This window comes from Papio anubis, chromosome 16, assembly GCF_008728515.1.
Source record: "Papio anubis isolate 15944 chromosome 16, Panubis1.0, whole genome shotgun sequence".
Lineage (NCBI taxonomy): Eukaryota > Metazoa > Chordata > Mammalia > Primates > Cercopithecidae > Papio > Papio anubis.
Genome location: NC_044991.1, coordinates 7,399,255 through 7,419,612, shown reverse-complemented (window position 1 = coordinate 7,419,612; position 20,358 = coordinate 7,399,255). Strand labels below are relative to the sequence as shown.

At 58.4% G+C, this 20,358-nt stretch overlaps 1 protein-coding gene across 2 annotated transcripts in view; it reads right to left on the bottom strand.

Moving 5' to 3' along the window:
• The window catches only part of SCUBE1 (signal peptide, CUB domain and EGF like domain containing 1), a 141,740-nt gene that overhangs the window by 36,770 nt on the left and 84,612 nt on the right, over positions 1-20,358 (bottom strand). Inside the window, exons 6-7 of one of the 2 annotated variants that reach the window (XM_021921650.2) lie at positions 19,204-19,320; positions 16,440-16,529 (exon numbers count right to left, since the gene is read on the bottom strand). In XM_021921650.2, coding sequence (XP_021777342.2) covers positions 16,440-16,529; positions 19,204-19,320 — 207 coding nt within the window. The remainder of the gene's footprint in view (positions 1-16,439; positions 16,530-19,203; positions 19,321-20,358) is intronic. The other variant, XM_021921651.2, reaches the window with a different exon arrangement.

Genomic DNA, 20,358 nt, shown 5'->3' with positions numbered 1-20,358 from the left:
TCTGATACACTCTCTGGCTGTGGGGCTCCAGGGAAGCTGTGCTGCCTTTCTGAGCCTCAAGCTCCCCATCTGTGAAATGGGGGAATGACACCATTCCTGAGGGGTTGCATGTGATGAGGGATGAGTCTGTAAACTGCAGAGGGCTGTGCTTATGTAGAGGCTGCTGCCAACAGGGTCAAAACTATTATCTGGGGCCAGACTGGCCTGGTTATATTTAACTGCCCAGGGCTGGATCCCTAAAACTTTGACCTGCCTGGACTCAGACTCCAAGTCCAGGCTGGAGGTTACTTAGAGGTGACTGGGGCCCCCAAATGCATCTCAGAACGGAGTGGCTTGTGGCCCCAGCCGGGGACCCGAAGGGGAGGTTCTGAGGACCTACACATCATCCATCACCTTGATGAGGCTTTCAGCCCAACATCTGTTCTCACTGATATTCCAAAGGCATCTGGTTTGTGTCCACTTGAAGCTTGTCTAGTGCCTTTTTTTTTTTTTTTGCAAAATTCAAAGGGGCTAGAGTGGCTCAGGCATAACTGAGGTCACTGAAGCTGTCATGCCGTGAGTGATCCCCCCCAGGCCTGGAGGAGGGGCTCACAGAGCTGGCACACCAGGGTGCCGGGGGCTCGCCCGGCCCTCGGGTCTCTGCCACCTGGGTTTCTTCCTGAGCATCTGGCAGGCTTTATTTTGTGGAAACTGTGGCTGCATGGGCTTCCCTCTTCTCCTTGCTGCTGGGAGGCGGACAGTCAATGGACGCTCATCGCTCATAACCTGGATTCCCCTGCCTGCCTTCACCTCGGCATCACCTGGACTCCTGGACCTGGTGTGCCTTCTCCCTGAAGGGTCTCCCTAATGGGTTTACTCTGTTCCTGTGCTGTGGGGTCTGCATTTCTGCAGGCTGGGGGGAATAAATGAATATGTACTGTCAGCTGTCAGGACTCCTTGGTGCTAATTAAATGAAATGCATGGGGCCTTTCTTTTGAACTTCACCTCGTAGGGGTATGCAGCGGGAGAGGGAAACCGCACATTCCCGTGTGTGTGTGTGAGGGTGCATCTGAGATTCTGCAGGGCTGCAGTGGTGGGCGTCCTCCTCATGCTCATGGCTGAACCGTCATCACCATAGGATGAGCTGCGGCTGCCAGTGGAAGGCAGGTGGCCTTGACCCTGACACTATTCCTGGCTCGTCCTCTGTGTGTCTCCTCAAATCCTGGACCTCAGGTGGGCATGGGTGGTTTCTATGAACCAGTCTTTTGCCCGCCCACCTCCTGCCATGGCAGTGTGCTGGTCCCAGGGCTTGGACACCTCCCTCCTGTTCATCCTTCAAGGCCTGACTCACAGCCCACCTCCGCAAGGAGCCTCCCTGATGCCCTGGACACGTGAGGGAAGGCGCCACCCTCCCTTAGGCTCATGTAGGTGGTATGACTGGCACTTGGCCGGCTTATGCCCTCTCGGCCATCTACTGGGACAGTGGAGGTAGGCAGGCCAGCAAATGAGTCCTGGTTGTCACTCACAGAGCCACTCAGGCAGCCACCCCTTGGGGCTGCACCTCCGCACTCACACCTGGAAATAAGAACAAGCCTTCTCTTCCAGGGTGGAGGTGAGGGTCAAATCAACCCGCTTACATGCGCCTGACTTGGTTCCCTGTTTCGGCTCCACCAGTCCAGACAATGGGCTCCCCCTGCCTCCACCCCCCCGGGTCCAGGGCAATGGGCTCCCCTCCCCCCAGTCCAGTTTCCAATGGGCTCCCCTCACCCTCCACCCCCCAGTGCAATGGGCTCCACTCACCTCCACCCCATTGTGGGCTCCCCCTCCACCTCCCACCCCCAGTCCAGGGAGCCAATGGGCTCCCTCCCACCTCCCACCCCGAGTCCAGGAACCAATGAACTCCCCTCACTGCCACTCCCACACAGGTCCAGGAACCAATGGGCTCCCCTCCCTGCCTCCCACCCCCGAATCCAGGAGCCAATGGGCTCCCCTCCTGCCTCCCACCCCCGAATCCAGGAGCCAATGCGCTCCCCTCCTGCCTTCTCAGCCTTTCCTGTGGGAGAGTCCCTCTCTGGAGAAGCAGGCAGAAAACCTGCCTGTTTTCCAGGTGGAGGTAACTAAGGCTCAGGCCTTGGAGAGATGGGGGAACATGGCAGGGTGCAGAGGGGAGGGGGAGACAGGCGCTGAAAACTCGGGGCTGAGGGCACTGAGTCTCTGCGGAGGGGGAGGTGAGGTGTGGTGCAGGCGCTGGGGGCAGTGACCCTGAGAAATGGACCCGGCCAAACACTCCAAGAATCCTGGAGGCTCTTCTCTTGCCTAAAGCCCCTAATGGGACTTGGAAGCTCAACCTGAAAGGTCACCCGCTCTCTGGACCAGGCAGCTTGAGTTCCCGAGTTGCCTCAGTCTATGGCTGGTATGTAAACAGGGGGCTCTTAGTCCCTTAGGGCCTGTTCTTGGGTGCTGACCACCCCGATCCACAGCAGGGGCCACGTGGTCACCACGGCCGGGCCCTGCTCTGTCTCCCACGTGGCCACCATGAGCCGGGCCCTGCTCCGCCTCTCAGTCTCAGGCTCCCAGCCTGATGGCTCCTGTGCCCTCCACTTCCCTGAAGAGGACCTGGTACAGAGCATCAGGAACTCAGCCCAAGGCTGTGCAGCCTCAGTGGCAGAGCTGGAGAGGACCTGCTCCATCTGAGTCTAGCACCCTTGGCTCCTTGTGGGCAGTGACCCACCTGGCAGCGCCAGGGCCCTATCACCAAGCACGTGCCACTGGACTCTTCATCATCCTCCTCTAGCCGCTCCTCCCCCAGTGCTCCCTGGCTGCAGGAATGCTACCCCTACCTGCCCCAAGCCCAAGACCCTCCCATCCCCCGGGACCCAGGGCCTGGGCCTGCTGCTTCCCCAGCACTTCCCAGCTCTAGCCCCTGCTCTTACTGTGGCCAGGCCACCGCTGTCCTCCAGTGACTGTCACTGCCTCCCATCGTCCCTCCTCCAGACCACTGCCTCATCCTGGGCAGGCAGAGAAACGTGCCCACGTCAGGCTCACGTAAGAGCACTGGGAGCCAGCAGTCCCCAGGACGTTCTCTGTCAGGCTCTGTGCAGGCAGGGAGGGTCACGTGGAGGGAGCAGTATGGCCTTGGGCCCGCCCTCACCTCTTCCAGCTTTGGGGCCTGGGGCAGGCTGCAGCTTCTTGCCTGGGCCTCCATCCCTCCTCTATAGCACAGGGATGGCCATGTCTGCGGTGTTCACCTCAGCCATATTGTTGTGAGGTTTTTAGATGTTCACTATAAATGCAAGACGGGTAGAGGGAGCAACAATGAAACTGACCTAGGTCCTTTGGGCTGAAGTGGGGGCTGGGGACTGAAGTCTACAATGACAGGACAGGCGGGCCTGGTGGGGCCAAGCACTGTGTCCCTGGGAGTTTCCAAGCAGAGGCTCTGGTGCTGCTGCTGAGGAGGCCTCTGCCTTCCATGGCAACCAGCCTGGGCATCGCCCTAGCCCCCATCTCTGAGAGCCTCAGAAAACAGCCTCACCTCTCCTGCTGCCCAGGACCAGAGGCCACCCAGGCCTGGTATTAGGCCACGGCTGTCTCAGAGACAGTACAAAAGCAGGCCAGGCCGCCTTTACCACAGGGTCCCTCCAAATACAAGCGGAAGACAGGCCCGATGGCTGCAGCAGTGGCATCTCTGCCTGGTGGGGAGGCTGGGGGTGGGCTCTGGGCCTTCCTCCTCCTTACCCATGGGCCTTCTCTGGGTCCCATCCTGGCCTCTGCCCCTTCTCAGGGCTGACATGGCCCCATGAGGAATCTCCCCCACCCCGAAACACACTTGCGGTGGGCGGCTCAGGCGCCTGGGACTGGGAAGAGGAGGACGACGCAGTGCGGCCTCCAAGAGCTTCGTCCCAGGGAGCTGAAGACAGAACTTCCTTGTGGACCCTGGGAGCCCTCCTGTCTCTCTGTCCCCAGCCTCTAGACGAGAGCTGCAGAGCTCTTTCTAAAAGCTTTCTCTCCCCACCTGGAGAGATCATGGAACAATACAGCCCTTCGTAGTGGACAAGGCACCCGTCATCCACGAACCTCAGCAGGCCTCACAGCAGTCCCACGGGGGACACAGAAGTGCCAAAGCAGACAGGCGCCAGAGGCATGGAGAAGTTACCTTGCCTGTCCAGGCAGGAATAGCTACATCATTTGTGGAACCCAGTGCAAAATAAAAATGGAATGGTCTTGTTAAAAAATTCCTAAGACTTTCAAGACAGAGACAGAACACAAAACCAATGTGGGCCCTTCTAAGGGCGGGGTCCTGGGCCACTGCACACGCCGCACACCCTAGAAGCTGGCCGCTCAGGTCACACAGCTATTGGGAGGAGCTGGTATTTGAAACCTGGGCTGCAACACTCCAGGCTGGTGATTAAGCCAGACAAGGCCAGAGAACCAGGACTTTGATGGGATCCTCACTGTGAGGTCTGCACCCCCTGGTGCCCTGGCTTCCTCCTCTAGCTGGTTGGGGGAGCGCTCGCCCTGTAGGGCGAGGGTGGCCAAGGAGGAGGAAGGCCAGGTGCAGGGCTGGCTGGGGCTCGAAAGTGTGGGGGGAAAATCTCAGACAAGTTAAAAGGTCTGACCTTTGGTCTCTCTCTGGGGAGCTCCTGCTTTGGGCCAGGCCCTGCAGGGGAGGCCAGGTGCTCCACTGGACCCTGCATGCAGCCTGCCAGCGCTCTGACAGAGCGAAGCGGGGGCGAGGACAGAAGGATGCCTGGGAACAGCTGCAGCCACTGCTGGCCTTTGGGTTGGCACTGCCTGCTTACGCTGCCCCAGGTCTGGGACAAGGTCCTTAAAGGACAGTCTCGGTCACCGTGTGGTGGACAGAAGGAACAGGCACTACAGAGGCAGAATGACAGGGTTCCACATGCTGGCTGTGACCCTGGGCAACTCCCTTGGCTTCTCAGAGTCAGCTTCTGGATGTGTAACATGGAGATGACCATATTTACCACACAGTTCTTGCAAGGCCCGGGCAGAACCGTGGATGCGACAGTGCTCTGGAAGCTGCTCTGCAATTGGGTCCACACACTCACTTTTGGTCCCATTCTTGGAAGCTCCGCCTATGGAGACTCAGCACCCACAGGCAGTTGCTAATTCATTCAATGATTATTATCTGAACTTCTCTGCCCTGCTAGGATGCGCCTTGGACACAGCCCCTGGTCTTCACAGGCGGGTCAATTTCACAGTGCTAGGTGGCCGGGAGAGGGGAGCTACAGAGATGAATGTGACATGCCCCCGGTGTCAACAGCTTATGGAGTGGCAGGGGGCACAAAATAAGGCCCAGACCTCGCCTTTCTCTCCCAGGTCTGTGCCTTCCTCTCACACTGCCCACCTCCCAGCCCATGCCCCGCCACACCCCAGCACAGTTCCTCAGGGTTCTACAGGGCGCCCCCTTGGCCTTGAATAACCAGTTCCTCAGGACACAGCAGGCCCCACCTGCCTCCTCAAAAGCTGTCCCGGGCCTGGCCCTGGGCTTCTCCCCCATAGGGCAGCGCTGCTTGTGTGTGTGGAGGCCTCTCCCACTGACCACACGCTCTCCAGGCAGGGCAGTGCCAAGGCGACCAGCACCGCGGAGGTGCCTAATGAGTTGTGCTCAACGACTAGAGTAATGAGCAGGGACTCTGGAGGCCCCATGAGGAACAGAACCAAGCCAGGGGACTGGGACCCTGCCCTCTGTTGGGCCTGGAAGGGAGAATGAGCTGGGAGGTGAGGTGGGCAGGACTGAAGCGCAAATGTGCCCCTGGCGGAGGAGGCAGCGCGGTGCTGCGCTGCACAGGGCATGAGGGCACTCTGTGGTGCACGATGGGAGGTGGGCGTGGGTGCCAGGCTCAGTGCCAGCACACGGGGGACTGTGGGTAAAGGATCCTCCTCTCCCTAGGCCCCGGGTTTCCCTGTGTCCCGCCTGAACATCGCTGAGGTGCTTTTCACCAGGGCAGAGGCTCTGATCCGGTGGGTCTGGCATGGGCCCAGCGTCCCACAATGGCCCTGCCATCCCTTCTTCCTCCCTTCTCCTCAGTGGCCTACCCTGATGGTGGGGGCAGCCCAGGTTCCTCGCCAGAACCTGCCGATTCCTCAATCAGAGCTGGCCCACCTGCCCTTACGTCCCTAGAATCAACCAAAGCTGCGGTGAAGAAGTGTTGGCCGGCCCTTCTGGCAGATCTGGGGACCTCTGACCTCTGACCCTCTCCCCACAGCTGGCTGCTGAAACCCTCCATGGCTCCCATTGCTTTGGGATAAAAGCCATGCCATGCTCCCTGGCAAGCCCGTGACGCAGTGGCCCTGATCTCCCTGGCTGGCCTATCTCCCGAGGGGCCCTCTGAATTCCAGGGAGGCCCTGTGGCCCGTCACTAGCATTGTGCAGCAGGCTTATGGCCAGCGCTGTGCTGGGCACCACGAATGTGGCCTCCCTTGCGCCTCTGACAGTCAGCAGGGAGTGGTGGAGGGGACTTGACCCCGTTCGGCAGAGGGCCACGCCTGGTCCTGACCACGCCTCCCCGCCTGCCTCTACCTCCACTGGGCACATGGTCAATCCTGAGCTGTCTGCTGAGGGGGTGCCGGCTGGGTCTGCCCCAGGGCTGCCTGGGGACACGCTGGTGACAGCGCATGCAGGTGGTGGCGTGGGTGGGGTGGGGCTCAGTGTGGCTGGACACAGGGTGACTGCGGAGGCCAGGGCTGCAGCCTGACAAGGAAGCGGCTCTCAAGGAGAACGTGGGACAGGAGGCCCCGGCAGACTCCTCCAGAGCCAGCACCGCTCTCGTCCAAGGCTGCGGGGCCCCAACGCCCGTGATCCCCAAGGGCCACCCAGGCCTCTGGAACAGTTTGGGGTCTCCTGGACTCTGCCTTCTTAGCACACAGCCCCATGACTCTGAGGCCCATTTTGGCCCTCTGCTAACCTTAGCCTGGCTCTCCTGAAATAAAAGGCCCACAGGCCTGCGTCATCCTCAGGGCCACCGTCTACCTGAGAACTGCGCTGCTTGGGGAATAATTTGCGAGGCAAATTATTGTCAGTGGCACTGTCTTCCAAGGCAGCAGGCGGGGCCCCAATTCCAGGATGCGCTAGGAGTGTGGCAAGCCACCTTCTCTCGTGACTAGTGGGCGGGTGGGGGTTCCTGCACCTGCTCAGAAAGCAGAAGCCACCGGGATGGAGGGACAGTGCCCTGCAGGGAGGGCTGCAGGGAGGCCCGAGGGCTGGTGGCACCAGGTGCATAGAAGATGCCACCCAGGAGCGAGACAAGCCGACCTCAGGAGAGGTCTCATTACTTGGTTTGAGGAGTCCCAAGTGCCCCTTGGAGGACAGGGGCGTTTCGTATTAAAGCAGGTGGCAGGAGCAGGGCCTCCAGAGGCCAGTCTCCTCCTGCCCTGCCTCCTTCACTTCCTACCTCTACCCTGGCTCCTCAGTGAAGGGTGCTTAGGGCAGAGAAGGGGGCTCCCCTGTGGGTGGGGCCCATCCACAGGAGGCATCACAGCTGTGCCCCAGGAGGTTTGGGGGATTGAGATGTGGCAAGGGGAAGGAGCTGGTGAGGACATGCAGCTGGAAAACAGCTGGGCCAGTGCTCTTCCTGTGCACCAGGCGGCCCCTCCAGCTGTGTGTGCCCAGGGAGGCTTGGGGACCTGATCAACAGCAGCTGACACTCACTGAGTATGCTCATGCCGGGCCCTGCGCAAAGCCTGGGGAGGCAGAGCTATCACCTGCCTGCCCCTGGACAGGGAGGGGTGTGCGGTAGAGGGAACCGGATGAGCTGCTTTCACCTGAGCTTTGGTTTCCTTATCTGTAACACTAAACCTTGCAGGTTGCTGGGAACATTGAACATGTCTGGGTATACAAAGAGCCCAGCCTGGAGGCTGCTCAACAGAGGGAAGCCTTGCTCCGGGTTTCTGCGAGCTGCCCTGGAGACGTGGCTGAGGACAGATTAAATAACAACCTGGGGCAGAAGGAGGCAGTGCCCAGTGTCTGAGTACAAACCTCTGCTTCCAGGTGGGCCTCCAGCAGTGGTGCACTCCCTACCCCCACCCTCCCCCGCCGTGACTTTGCGGGGATCGGGGCGGGGCAGGGGGTAGCTGGCACCTGGAGCCTGTGTCCATGCTCTCTCCCTCTCCCTCTCCAGAGCTTCAGCCTGGGAGCTGTGCGGGCCTCCTGGAGGGGTACGGGTCACAGGCACCAGGCGCTGTCAATCCTGCCGGGTCTCCAGGGCTCCTGTCGGTCCACCACTATGAACTGACCAACGCCAGGCTGGCTCTGGGCTTCTTGTCTCACTGTCTGGGACTTGCTGTCAAGGTTTTGTTCCTCCCTGGCATTCCAGAGTGCCCTAGTGACATGCTCATGGCCAGTGATGGCGAAGAAGTAAAGGATGGAAAGCGGCTGAGCGCCTGCTACGGGCCACACACGGGGCCAGGAGCAGCCTGTCTAGTGCCTCAGCTAAGCTTCTCCAGAGACTAGAAGCCATCTTTGTAAATGAGAAACTGAAGCTCAGATGTGAGCTGGCCCTGGGGTGCTGGCAGAGTTGGTCACTGGGGAAGCCAGGACTGAATCTGGGTCTGACTCTAGAATCTGGTTCAGGATAACCAGAAAGGAGTCACCGTGTGCTTGACTGGAGTGAAGCTCCAACCACGGATTTCTCTGCTCTTAGAACAAAATGCATGGTCCTTAAAGCAACGAGACAGCCTGGTGAGCAACCAGGAAATCTGGCCTCAGGAAGCTGCGGGCTGCTGGGAGCTGCCTGCTACTCCTCAGTCAAGTCAGGGCTAACCTTGGCCTGCAGCCAACACCTGGCCCACCCTTAGCTGGATTCAGCTAGAGAGAGGCAAGGGCAGCTTGGATGGGGAGGGCCAGCAGAAGGAGCAGGCCATCGCCCCCCAGGCAGGTGGGGTGAGAGGGAGCCAGCGGGCAGGGTGGCAGAGGGACCTAGTCGGGTGGGCCTGTTTTTACACACGGGATCCTCCTGAGAATGCAGGTGAAGAGGGTGCCCTGTTCTCGGGAGCCTTCCATTTACAGCTCCAGTGGACATCGGTATTACCATGTCGGCCTGCAGGGCCAGGGGGCCTCGGGGGTCAGGACTGGATTAGCAAAAATGGCAGGAGGTCACAGAGGGCACTGAGGTTGCATCTCAAAGGGCTTTGGGGCTTTGGGGCCCACTTAGACCAGCGGCCAAGAAACCTAGGGAGGATTCAGGCAGGGCTGGAGCCTGTTCAGATTTGTGCCAAAGCAAAGAGGGCTCTGGCTGTGGCCTCACAGGGAGACAGGGAGGCTGGGACAGAATCCAGGAGAGAGGAACCAGGGCAGGCAGTGAGATGTGCTCTTGGGTATTTAAACATTAGATGAGAGTTGCGGGCCAAAAGGAGCAGATGGGGGTCAAGTGTGCCCCACCTCCATTGTGATGGAGTACAGTGGGAAGGAAGCTGGGGGGCGAAGGGTAGGGCCACCCAAGAGTGCCAGGGCCCAATGCACAAGGTGGCCTTGGGTGGGCCACATCCTCTCTAAGCCTCAGCCTCCCATCCGGGCCAGGCAATGCCCTGAGCCCTCATCTTTTCTCTACTAAGCCCTGCCTGGCACTGCGACTCCACCTACACTCCAGCCCTCAGCACAGCTGAGTCGCCATCACCTATCTCCCGCTACCAACCCTGGCTGTGCATGCGAGACAGTGAGGGACTCAACTGAGGGCAGGGCTCAGGACTCAACCTGGCTGGGGGCCCCAGCTGACCAGACACCAGCCACACTTGGAGCCAGTCCAGTGACTGAGGCGTAGCTTGACCACCTGATCCTTCTGTAACAGGAGCCCAGTCCCTGCAGCTCACTGGGCAGGGAGGCCACGACTTGAGAGGGGCTTGCCCCCACTTTCCGTCAGCCAGGTCACCTGCTGAGCACTGGTCCTGGGCAGCTGCCCTGTGTCATCACCTCCCTCACCAGCACTCAGACCTGCCTGAGCCCCTTCCCACTTCCAAGCACGTCCAGGCTCCGGGGCCCGCCTTCTCTCTGAGCTGGATACCTGCCGCCTGGGCACTGAGGCCCCATCCATCCCCCGGCACCTCCTCCAGGAAGCCATCATTCATGTGCTGAGCCAACTAGCCTCACCCATCCTCCTGCTCTGGGCAAGGCCCTGTGCTGTACCCTGAGGGGGGCGCCAAGCTGGCAAAGACCTAGCTTCTGCCCCCAGTCAGGGGGTGCTGGTGGAGGAAGGGTGAGTGGTGGGACAGGGGAGAGGAGGAAGGTCCAGTGAGGTTTGGACAAGCAAAAGGCAGCCTTTGCCAGGTAGAACCACCCAAGATGGCACCTGGGTAGAGAGATGAGGGTGTGACCCATGGAGGCAGGGAGTCCAGGAAAGGCTGAGCATGCAGGGCCAGAGGAACAGACAGAGGTGGCTTCCAGGAGTGGGTGAATGTGCGGGGTGGGGGCAGGGACATAGATTGGTGAAATCAGGGACACCCAGGACCCTGGAGATGGGAGCTGCAGAAGAGGAGGTGCAGACGGGGTGCAGGGGAGCTAGTGGGGAGAAGCAGGAATGCATATGTCCAGATGAGAAGTGACATTGGCCAGGCCGCTCAGGGTGGCTGTACAGTTAAATGAGGCTGGGGACAGTGTGGGACACTGTGTGCCCTCTGTGTCAGCCACCATTTCCACAGTGGCCTCCACTATCCTCGGTCTTCCCTGGCCTCCCAGTTCTCCGGCCTCTCTGCCTGCTTTTCTCAAGATAAACAGCCCTTTACCAGGCTCTGGCCTGTGTGCCGGGCCCTTCCAACCTTTCTCTCGCTTCCAGCTCCTTTAAGCCTGGCAGAGTGAAGCAGGTCATGGCCATCTGGGGGACGGGAAACCCGGGCTCAGAGGGATGCGGCTGTAGCCCCGTGAGCTCCAGTGGGAAAGCTCCTCCTTTCTCCCCCCGCTAGCAGGACAGTGGGCGCTGAGTGCAGCCATGCGGCCCAGAGGGCTTGGCTGGGGGTGGGCAGGACAGGGATGTCGGGATGGCCGGGGAGACAGGTCTAGGGGCAGAAGGGTGGAGAAAAGCCAGGGGAAGCCTGGGACTCCACCCAGCCCTGCCTGCTCACCTGCAGATCCGTCCCTGGCGACTTCCCTTTCTGGTGCTTTGCCCTCCGTGCCCCAACTGCGTCACACAGGTGACACACAGAGAGTGCTTCCTACGTGCCTGGTGCCGCTCTAAGCACCTGCTACATAGTCGCTCCTTTCATCCTCAAATCTACAGGAAGTACACACCATCACGATCGCCATTTTACAGCTGAGGAAACAGGCTGAGGGAAGTTAAAAAACTCGCTTGAGCAAGCACAGCTTTCAGGGAGTGGACAGAACTGGTACCCAGGCCTTACTCCAAGCCCAAACCTCTTCCCTCTCTTCGGGACGCCTGGGGGCTCCTGCAGGTCTGGGCCTGTCTCCTGGGAGATGCCCAGGCAGTGTCTGCTGTTTAAGGGAGTCAGGGATGCTGCGACTCTCCCAGGCTCTGTCTGGCACCGGCCTGGGGAACACTGATGAAGATGTCTCTAACGGTACAGAGGGACAGGGAAGGCTCAGGGGGGCCCTGTCCCCGCTGGAGCCCAAGGTCCCCTCAGGCCAGGCACTGCTTCTTGGGCAGTGTTCCTCTTTGCTCTGACCTCCATAAGCATCGCCAAGCACCCACTCCTAGCCAGATCCCGAGAGGAGGCAGAAAAGGTTGGGCCTATATCGGACGAGGTGGAGCAGTTCAGGGAGCCAGGGAGGAGCAGCCGCAGGGATGCGGGGGGAGGAGTTCCTCGCTGCCTTTCTGTGCCCCCATGTCCTCATCTCTAAAACACTCGCACTGCTCTCAGGGTGGCTGTGGGGTTCAGGTAAACACGAGGCAGAGTGCAAGGCCCAGAGAGAGATCGGGCTGAGTGTCAACTCAGATTGGGGTCCCTGGCCTGCAGCTCAGGCCCTGCTGCTCTCCTGGTTGTGGTGGGACCCCTGGAATGGGCTGGCTGTGAGTTCTGCTGATGTCGTGCCCACAGGAGGAATATCACAGCCAGAACTGCTGCTGGGCCTGCAGAGCCGTGTCCCTCAGGCCTGTTCAGTTCCTAACTTGGGGCCCTGGACTTGGGAGTCCACGGGGCTGGGACCTTGGCCCAGGCTTTGCTCACTGGCTATGTGGCCTCTCTTCTCAGGGCCTCAGGGTCTTCATCTGTGAGGTGGGACAGCTGCCTCCCAGGGCTGTGGGGTCACTCACTGGAGAGCTGCCCGGAAAGTCCCTTGCAAACTACAGAGGTGAGGCCGGAGAGCTGGGGCAGAGGGAATGGGCTGAAGATACACCCCCAAGGCTGCCTGAGGGACAGTGGGTGCCCACAGCCGGGGCAGCCAGTGGAGCTTCCATGAGGGGGGTGAGGTGCATCCCACACCCTCAGGACTGGTTTCAGAGGAGGCTCATGGTCCTGGGGCTCAGCCAGTGAAGAGGGCAGGAGTGGGCTCTGCCCTAACAGAGGGTTCCTTCAGCCCAAGCAGAACCATCTGTTTTAGGCAGAATAATGCCCCCTTAAAATGCCCACTTCCTAATCCCCAGAAACTGTGACCCCACCTGGCAGCAGGGACTCTGCAGATGTGCAAGGACCACGAGACGGGAAATTATCCTGGATTATCTGGAGGGGCCCAACGTGATCACGGGGGTCCTTGAGAGTAACCGAGGGAGGCAGCAGAGGTGGGTCAGAAACAGCGGTGAGCACTGGGGTGGGTCAGGCTGCTGGCTCTGAAGGTGGAGGAGGGGCCGCGGGACAAGGAACGTGGGCAACTCTAGAAGCTGGAAAGGCAAGGAAGGGGATTCGCCCCTGGGGCCTCCAGAAGGAAGCAGCCCTGCTGACATCTTGAATTTAGCCCAGTGAGACCCAGGTCAAATGTCTGACCTACAGAAGATAATAAACCTGCATTGTCTTAAGCAACTGAGATTGCGGGAATCTGTTAGCAGCGGCAAGAGGAGCGGAATACTGCACCTATCCTAAGCGTGCTCCAGGGAGACGGGCTTGACTGAGGACCTGGAGCTGACCAGCGTGGCGCACCGCACCCCAACAACCTTGCCACAAGCAGCGTCCCGGGGGCCTGAGGTAAGCTCCCATGATGCACCCTTTGCTGGGTACCCAGATGTTTCATGAAAGTCTCCTAGATAATTGAAATTTATCACTTTAACCTGCAAATCCAACAATTTTAACTGATTGAAATGGGAGTCTACAATTGGTCCCACATTTTGGGGCCTCTTTAAAGTAAACATAGTTACTCTGTTCTTCACCTGTGCTCAGGGACTGGGGTGATTATGACAAAGAACAACTGCCGGGCGTAGCTGAGAATCCAGTGGCCCAGGCCACTGTGCTGGAGGTATTCTCTCTCTCCGGCCACACTCTAGACTTACAACAACTGCGCCTCCCACTGAGGGCACCCCCCTCCCTCACTGGAGCCAGAATCCCGGCTCGGTCCTGCCCAGCTGCATGGCTGGAGCCCTTAGCCCCTCTGAGCCGCAGTGTCCTCCCCTCTGTGGTTTCTAAGAGATGGTCACTTTGGCTTGAAGGTTCCGCCAGGGGACGGCGGTCTGAGCATCTAGCCGCTTTCGTGGGAAGCTGGCCAGTGCTGCAGTCAAGGGCACAGACTCTGGAGCCACGTGGTCCAGGGTCTGACCTCGCCGTGAAACTCCTTGGTGTCTCACTTTTCTCATCTATCACTGGCTCCTTCTGCCTGTGCCTGTCCTACCCTTCTCCCCTCCCAGAACCCCAAAAGGGGCTCAGGCTGCCCACAGGCCCAGGATCTACTGGGATGAACTGCCTGTGATCTCTCCCACAGGTCAGCAATCCTGGCAGCGTGAACAGATGAGGATGACCCAGTTCTGAGCCCCTCACCATCTGGGCTGCTCTCCCCACGTAGCGACTGGCTCTGAACATGATGCCCCGGTGCGCCTGACCAGCATGGGGCAGGACGGGAACGGTCACCTCCCTTACTTTCCATACCTTACCTCCATTAATACAGCATGGGGCAGGATGGGAACGGTCACCTCCCTTACCTTCCATACCGTGCCTCTATTAATACAACACGGGGGCAGCCACACCTCATCAGGAGCTACTGGTTAAGGCCTGAAGTCCAGCAGGATCCTGTGTCTTTACCCCATAGTCTGTTCTTAGAGGAGATGGTGCTAAGAGTGATGAGCTTGTGAGAGAGGGGCTCACTTGTGCTCTAGACTTGAGGCCCCCACACTGACCCTCCTCAGAAGCCCGAGTCTGGTTCCTAGTTCAGGGGTGAGGCCTTGGCTATTGGCTCTCCCTTTGCTTTGTGTTGGAGGAAACTGGAGGAGAAGTCTCTTCTGTCTGGGGCAGGACAAGCTCTAAGGGGTGGCACGGGAGGATTCTGATCATCACAGAGGTGGGGGTGCAGGGGAGGGTCCCCACCCAGATGCCTGGCACAGAGATCTGCTTGATCTGTTCCTTCAGTCAGTCTTCCAAACCCAGGCTGAGGCTACCTGCATTCTCAGGGCCTCCGTCCTCACCTCCTGACCCCGCACCAGGGTCTGGTTCTGGGCCTTTATCCACTGACTCCCATTTTTGAATGCAAGCACAGAGGCCCACCTCCCCACCCTGCACTACCCATTTACAGGATGCCAACCCAGCGCGGCCCTCTTCCACCACCCATCCTCTTGCTGGGAAGGTTGCGGGGCACCTGAGGGGCCCCAGCTCCTGGTCCTGCCTGGCTGTGGAGCTCTGGCCTCAGAAGGTACTGCCTGCTTCTCCTAGTAAGTAAGACCGAGGGCCCTGGGCCCCCTGAGACCTGAGAGTGGCCTCAGAACAGTGACATCTCTGGGGCTCCCTCCACCTGCCCCCAGCCACCCTTCCAGAAAGTTCATAGCACTGACTCATGCCTGCCTGGACGGCAGTGGTCATACCTGTTGGCTGTGGCTGAGGCTGGAGGCTCAAAGCCAACCCAATCTGCCATCTCCGGCTCTTCCCAGGCCAACCTGGACTGTCCAAGTCAACAAGACAGACCCGTCCAGAGAATTTGCAGAGAACTAGCTTCCAGCCTGAGCTTGCCCTGTCTGCCTGTGTGACCAGAGGTCAATGCTCTGACCTCTCTGGTCCTTACTCTTTTCATCTGAGAAAGAGGGCTGCACCTGTCCTGTCCAGCATGGACTTAGGGTTCATAGAGCACCATCAGCCAGGCCCATGAGCGCCTCGAAGCCCCTAAGGAGTGAGCAGGCCTGAAGCCTTCTCAGCAGCACACAAAGCCATATCCCCTGTGGCCCCCAGACCTCCCTCCTGCTTCCTCTCTAGATGCCTGGGTCCCCCTGAGGTCCACAAGAGGGCCATGAAACAAAGCCACCTCTCTGGGACCTTCAGGCTCTGACCTTCACACGGCCCTGCAACCCTGATGCTTGAGACAGCCCACACGGTCGGGACTTCTGGGTAGAGCTCAGCCCTGCAGGGTGGTGTGTGACCTTGGGCAAGCCAGGGCACCCCAGCGAACCTTAGTCTCTTCTTCAGAGAAATGGAGACTGCAATCCCTGACTCCATCACTGCAAACACTGGTGTGAGCTATCTGAGAGCCATTAAGAAGGTCGTGACAACCCTAGGCGACCACAGCTATGCTCAGGAGGTCCTGGGCAGCTGGCGAAGCCCGGAGGCCAGCAGAACAGCAGAACTGACTGATAGAGAAGAACGAGTAGATGAGGAAGTCTGCTTTCCACTGTGCACACACTGAGCCCTGTCCAAGAGCAGTGATATTTCCTCTTCCTTCTCTTTCTCCTCACATCGGTCCCTGATCAGCCCTGCCAGCAGGCTTCCCAAGACACCCTAAGCAGCAGGTGGCTTTTTCCCTGAGAGGTCCTGGAGGTCCTGGCTGGTAGGTTCCCTCCCAGGAGAGGAGATGGGTAAGGACTCTTCTGCCCAGACCCGTCTACTCAAATGCCCTCTTTTGCGGCTGAGTCTCAGTGCTGCTTTGCTGACCCTGGGAATCCTAACTGTGTACGTGAGTGTTTACGCAAGTGGGGGAGCTTTATGGCACAGGTCTCCTTACACGCACAGGCCAGTGGATGCTAGCCCTGGGTTCTTTGCTACAAACACACAAACAAAGAACAAACGTGTTTGATGGTGGGTAAAAACTTTAAAAAAGAAAAAGTGAGTTCACACCTGGAGTGGAGCCCCCCGCACTCACACGACACGCGGGACTGCACACACGTGGGCACACCCCACAACACAGACATATGCCCCCACACACACACGTCACACCCACACACAGCACACACACACCCATGTCCACATGCCAGTGCACACCCGAGACACACACTTGCACACACATGCACACATGCACACAGGCGCACATACACACACGCACACACATGCACACATACGCGAACACACGCACACACACACATGTGCACACACACGTGCACACACACGTGTACACACACACACGTGCAAGTACGACAAAGGAAGTGGAAGAAAAGTGTTACCCATGAGTAGCCGCCGTTTCACCCGCTTGTCCACATCAGCTACTGACGTGGCATTGAACTGAGAGCGCTCAATTGCAGCCTCATCCTTCTCTAAAACACAAGTAAGGGACAAACACGGAGCCAGTGGTTAATGACAGCCCACTTCCCGCGGCCCAAGACAGTCAGCCTCTCGGCGTGGTGCACGCAAAGCCAACACCGCATGCCGGCCAGCTCGGCAGCCTCGCCAAGGGGCTAATCCCAGGAACCTCCAAGGTCGGGGTGTTCAGGGCAAAGCAGAGAGGCAGCGAGGGCGGGGGCGGGGGGACGTGCAGGAAAGGAGGAATGACCACAAAGTGACCTGGGACACAGAGGGGACTCAGGGCCCATGGGCAAGCAGACAGAGGAGGAGGCTGAGGTCAGGGCAGACAGGACCTGTCTGCAGAGAGCCACAGAAGCAGAAAGCGCCACCATGGTGCTTTATGGTGCTTTACGGAGACACAAGTGATTACAGACCCCCGTGGCTCAGGCTGGAGAGGCAGGCACAGGACAAGGCACAGGACAAGGGGACAGGGCCACAAGGTCCGGTGATGGATGCACTGAGACAGCAGAGGCTCTGTCACAGGGATGTGAAGGGGTGTCAACACTCATGCAAAATTAAGAACAAAACATAGGAGATACACACACACACACACACACACACACACACACACACACAATGGATCCAATAGAATAGACAGAAAAACCACGGGATCGATTTGGGCAGCGCTGGTTGCCTGCTTGTCTATAGAAGACTAGGGCTAAACATTCAAGTGCTCAACAAGGGGATGCAAAGAGGGATCGCTTATTTTAGGAGCATGCAGGGGACAAGCGGCCCCGAGCGGGGCCAGGGAGCATCCTGGCTATGCCAAGAGGCTTCCTGTGGAGGGGCAGGTGAGGTTAGCTGGGTTGATTTTCTTTGCTCAGAGGGAAATGTGTGGAGACATTCGTTCCCAAGGGGGACACGGATGAACAGTGGGCGAAGGCAGGTGAAGGCATCTCTTCCTGGCCAGGAGTGGAAGTAGCAGCAGCAGGGGCCGGGTAAGGAAGGTGATTTCTAACGAGAGGGGAGGAAAGGTGAGGCTGGGGAAGTTACTTTAGAAAGGAGATCCAAGCAGGGGCCTTCACATGCAGTAGACATCGAAAAATAAAAAAGGAAGAAAGGATGATTCGGTGGACGAGACAAGATGTGTTAGACAAAGGCTGGGTGTGTCTGGCCCGGCAGCTCTTTGCACTGCCCCTGTGGCCGCAGTGTCGGCTCCAGCAGAGGTAGCAAACCCTGCGGGAGACCTCGAGCAGACGAGACAGGAGGGAGGCTGGGTGGCCTGGGAGAGTCCCAGGCCGGACAGTGGAGGGAGAGAGGCAGGAGGAGAGGAGGTTCTAGATGGGATCAGGCTGCAATAGAGACACTGGTTTGAGACCGGGTTTGGCTTTTAATTCTTTTTCAATTGGTTGGTTGGTTTGGTTTGGCTTTTGGCTCTGAAAATAATTAATGAACGTCAGTTATCAGACAAGACAGGCAATCAGGGACCATCACCAGAAAAGCAAGATAAATGAGATAAAAATGAAATATAAAATGGTTGTCTGAAAGAAGAGACCACACAGAGGAAGGGAGAGCCACCGCAGGCAGCAGAACCCGTGATGACAGCCCCGGACTACAGAGGTGACAGCCTGGCACCCGCCCAGGCCCTGCTCCCTGAGACCCAAGGGAGTAGCGTCCTGGGGGACAGAGCGGGGGAGCACACCCTGGCCTCATGGGCTTCTGTCTGCCGACCAATCCTTTCCTGTCCCCTGAGTCTCCCTCAAGAAGTATCTTCCAGATTGACAATAAGAAATGGGGCCTAAAAAAATAACTGACTTGTGTTGGGTTTCTAAAGTTTGCCAGCACAGGGAGGGTTGAACTCTGGCACCAACTTTGAAACTCCACCCTTTCTCAGTTAAAAAATTTGCTGTTATTTTTAAATGGGAGAAAAAAACCTACTAGTGATTATGGCATGAAATAATCACAAATATTCAAGCTTCCTCTTGGAAATAGGGACCAGGAGGAAGGAGGTGACGGAGGCTCAGATCAAGACTCCATCTGACAGGTGAGAGACGGGCTGGGGCAGCGGCGGGAAGAGCGGACTTCAGGTTGGGGAGAAAGGCCAGCAGGGGCCCGGCAGCTCGGAGAGACCAGCAGTGAAAACGCCACACCCACGCAGGGCCCACACTGTCCACCCTCCCCTGGAGTTTAGTCAGTGACCACTGAAAGCAGAGTTCTGAGGAAACCTCTCGGTTTTCCAGACGGCCGTGGGCAGCTCCCATGACTAACGTGGCTGTGTGCAGTTACCTGAATCTGGCTGTTTTCCGTACCAGGGGAGGAAACACCTGGGTTTCTGAACAGAAGGTCTTAGGTGTGTACACCTCCCTTCTCCCCACACACCCACACCCCCTGCCTGGGGCCACCCCTCACTTCCAGGACGAGGACGTGCAGAACCCCCGCTGCTAGGGAACCCACGTCAGGCGTCGCCAGGGAACACAAAGCAGAAGAGCCTAGTCCTGGGGGCTGCGGGCCCAGAGAAGCCTCCCCAGAAAGCTTCCCCAGGGGGGCCGGCCATCCCCACCATTGCCATGGGCTTGCCTTTCCTTGTTTCCCTGAAGCTTCCTTCCAGGGAACCCGGATGTGGCAGGGTGCTGGCCCTGCTGGTGCACGCATGGGGGGTGGGGGCGGGGGGTGCAAGGGTGGTGTGCGGCAGAGGTGCCTACTTACCGATGCACGTGCGACCGTCTGAGTGGAGGGCGTACTTCTGGTGGCAGCCACACATGGGGCCTGTGTCTGTGTCCTCACAGCTGTGCTGGCAGCCTCCGTTTCCATAGTTACAGGTTACTAGTTAGGCCCAAAGTGTACACACGTGTGTATAAACAGAACAACAAAAACGATTAGTTTGTCGGTGTTGGCTGCTTCCTTCAGGGTTTGGGGAAACTGAGGCCTAAGAGCATCAGTGGGTAGGGTCATGAGGCTCGCCGGGCAACGGGGTGCGCGTTTCCCTGCACTTCAGCCCCTCCAGGGACCAGGCCTGGAGTCACTCACTGCCTAGAGCTGAACTGGGGTGGGACAGAATGGACTTGGGGTTGTCTAGGATTTGATCAGAGCAGGCACAGAGCTGATGCGCTCAGATGGCGGTAGATGAAGACAGCTTCATCCTTCCCAGGTTGCAGGACCCTTTACAGCCGCCTGTCTCGATGGGGCAAATGTTTGTCAATGCCAGGACGTACTTGCCAAGCTGTCGGGGGAGCGACATGGCGGCCCGTGGTTCCAGGTGACGCTCATTTCCTTAGTTCTGGCAGAGCTTTCCTTCCTCTGTCTGTCTTGGGGCGTGTGGATGTCTCCACGGACGTCCCCTCTCAGAGTCCCAGGGGCCATCTCAAACTCTATCCCCTCAAAGCCCTAATCCTCCGGGAGCTCGGCAATGTCCGAACAGACAGACTCATGCAAATTAATGTCATCTAAGGTACCGTTTTGAAAATCACCTAAATAATAACCACGTTCCACTGTTTTCAATGGCTGTGGCCTGGAGGATCTGGTGCCTTTCAGCCCAGAATCTCAACATGTTTCACATCAGCAATCTGGGTTGGCTGAAAAGGGGGCAGAACAAAAAGGAGTCTGAAGTAGATAAAACTACAAATTCAAGTTTATTTACACACATGGTCCGTTTCCAGGGTGAGAGGGATCTCTAGAGGGGAGCAAGGTGACCCAGGTGCTCCCCAGGGGGTGTAGGGCCCCTGCCTTGCGATGCTGGCGAGACAGCTGCACGCCCATCACCTGAACGCAACTGTGCACGAGGACCTCAGTATGGGGCGTGTTCTTGGATACTTTAACCATCTGTCCAGAATTCAAGCTACACTCTAATTTATTATGCAAAAC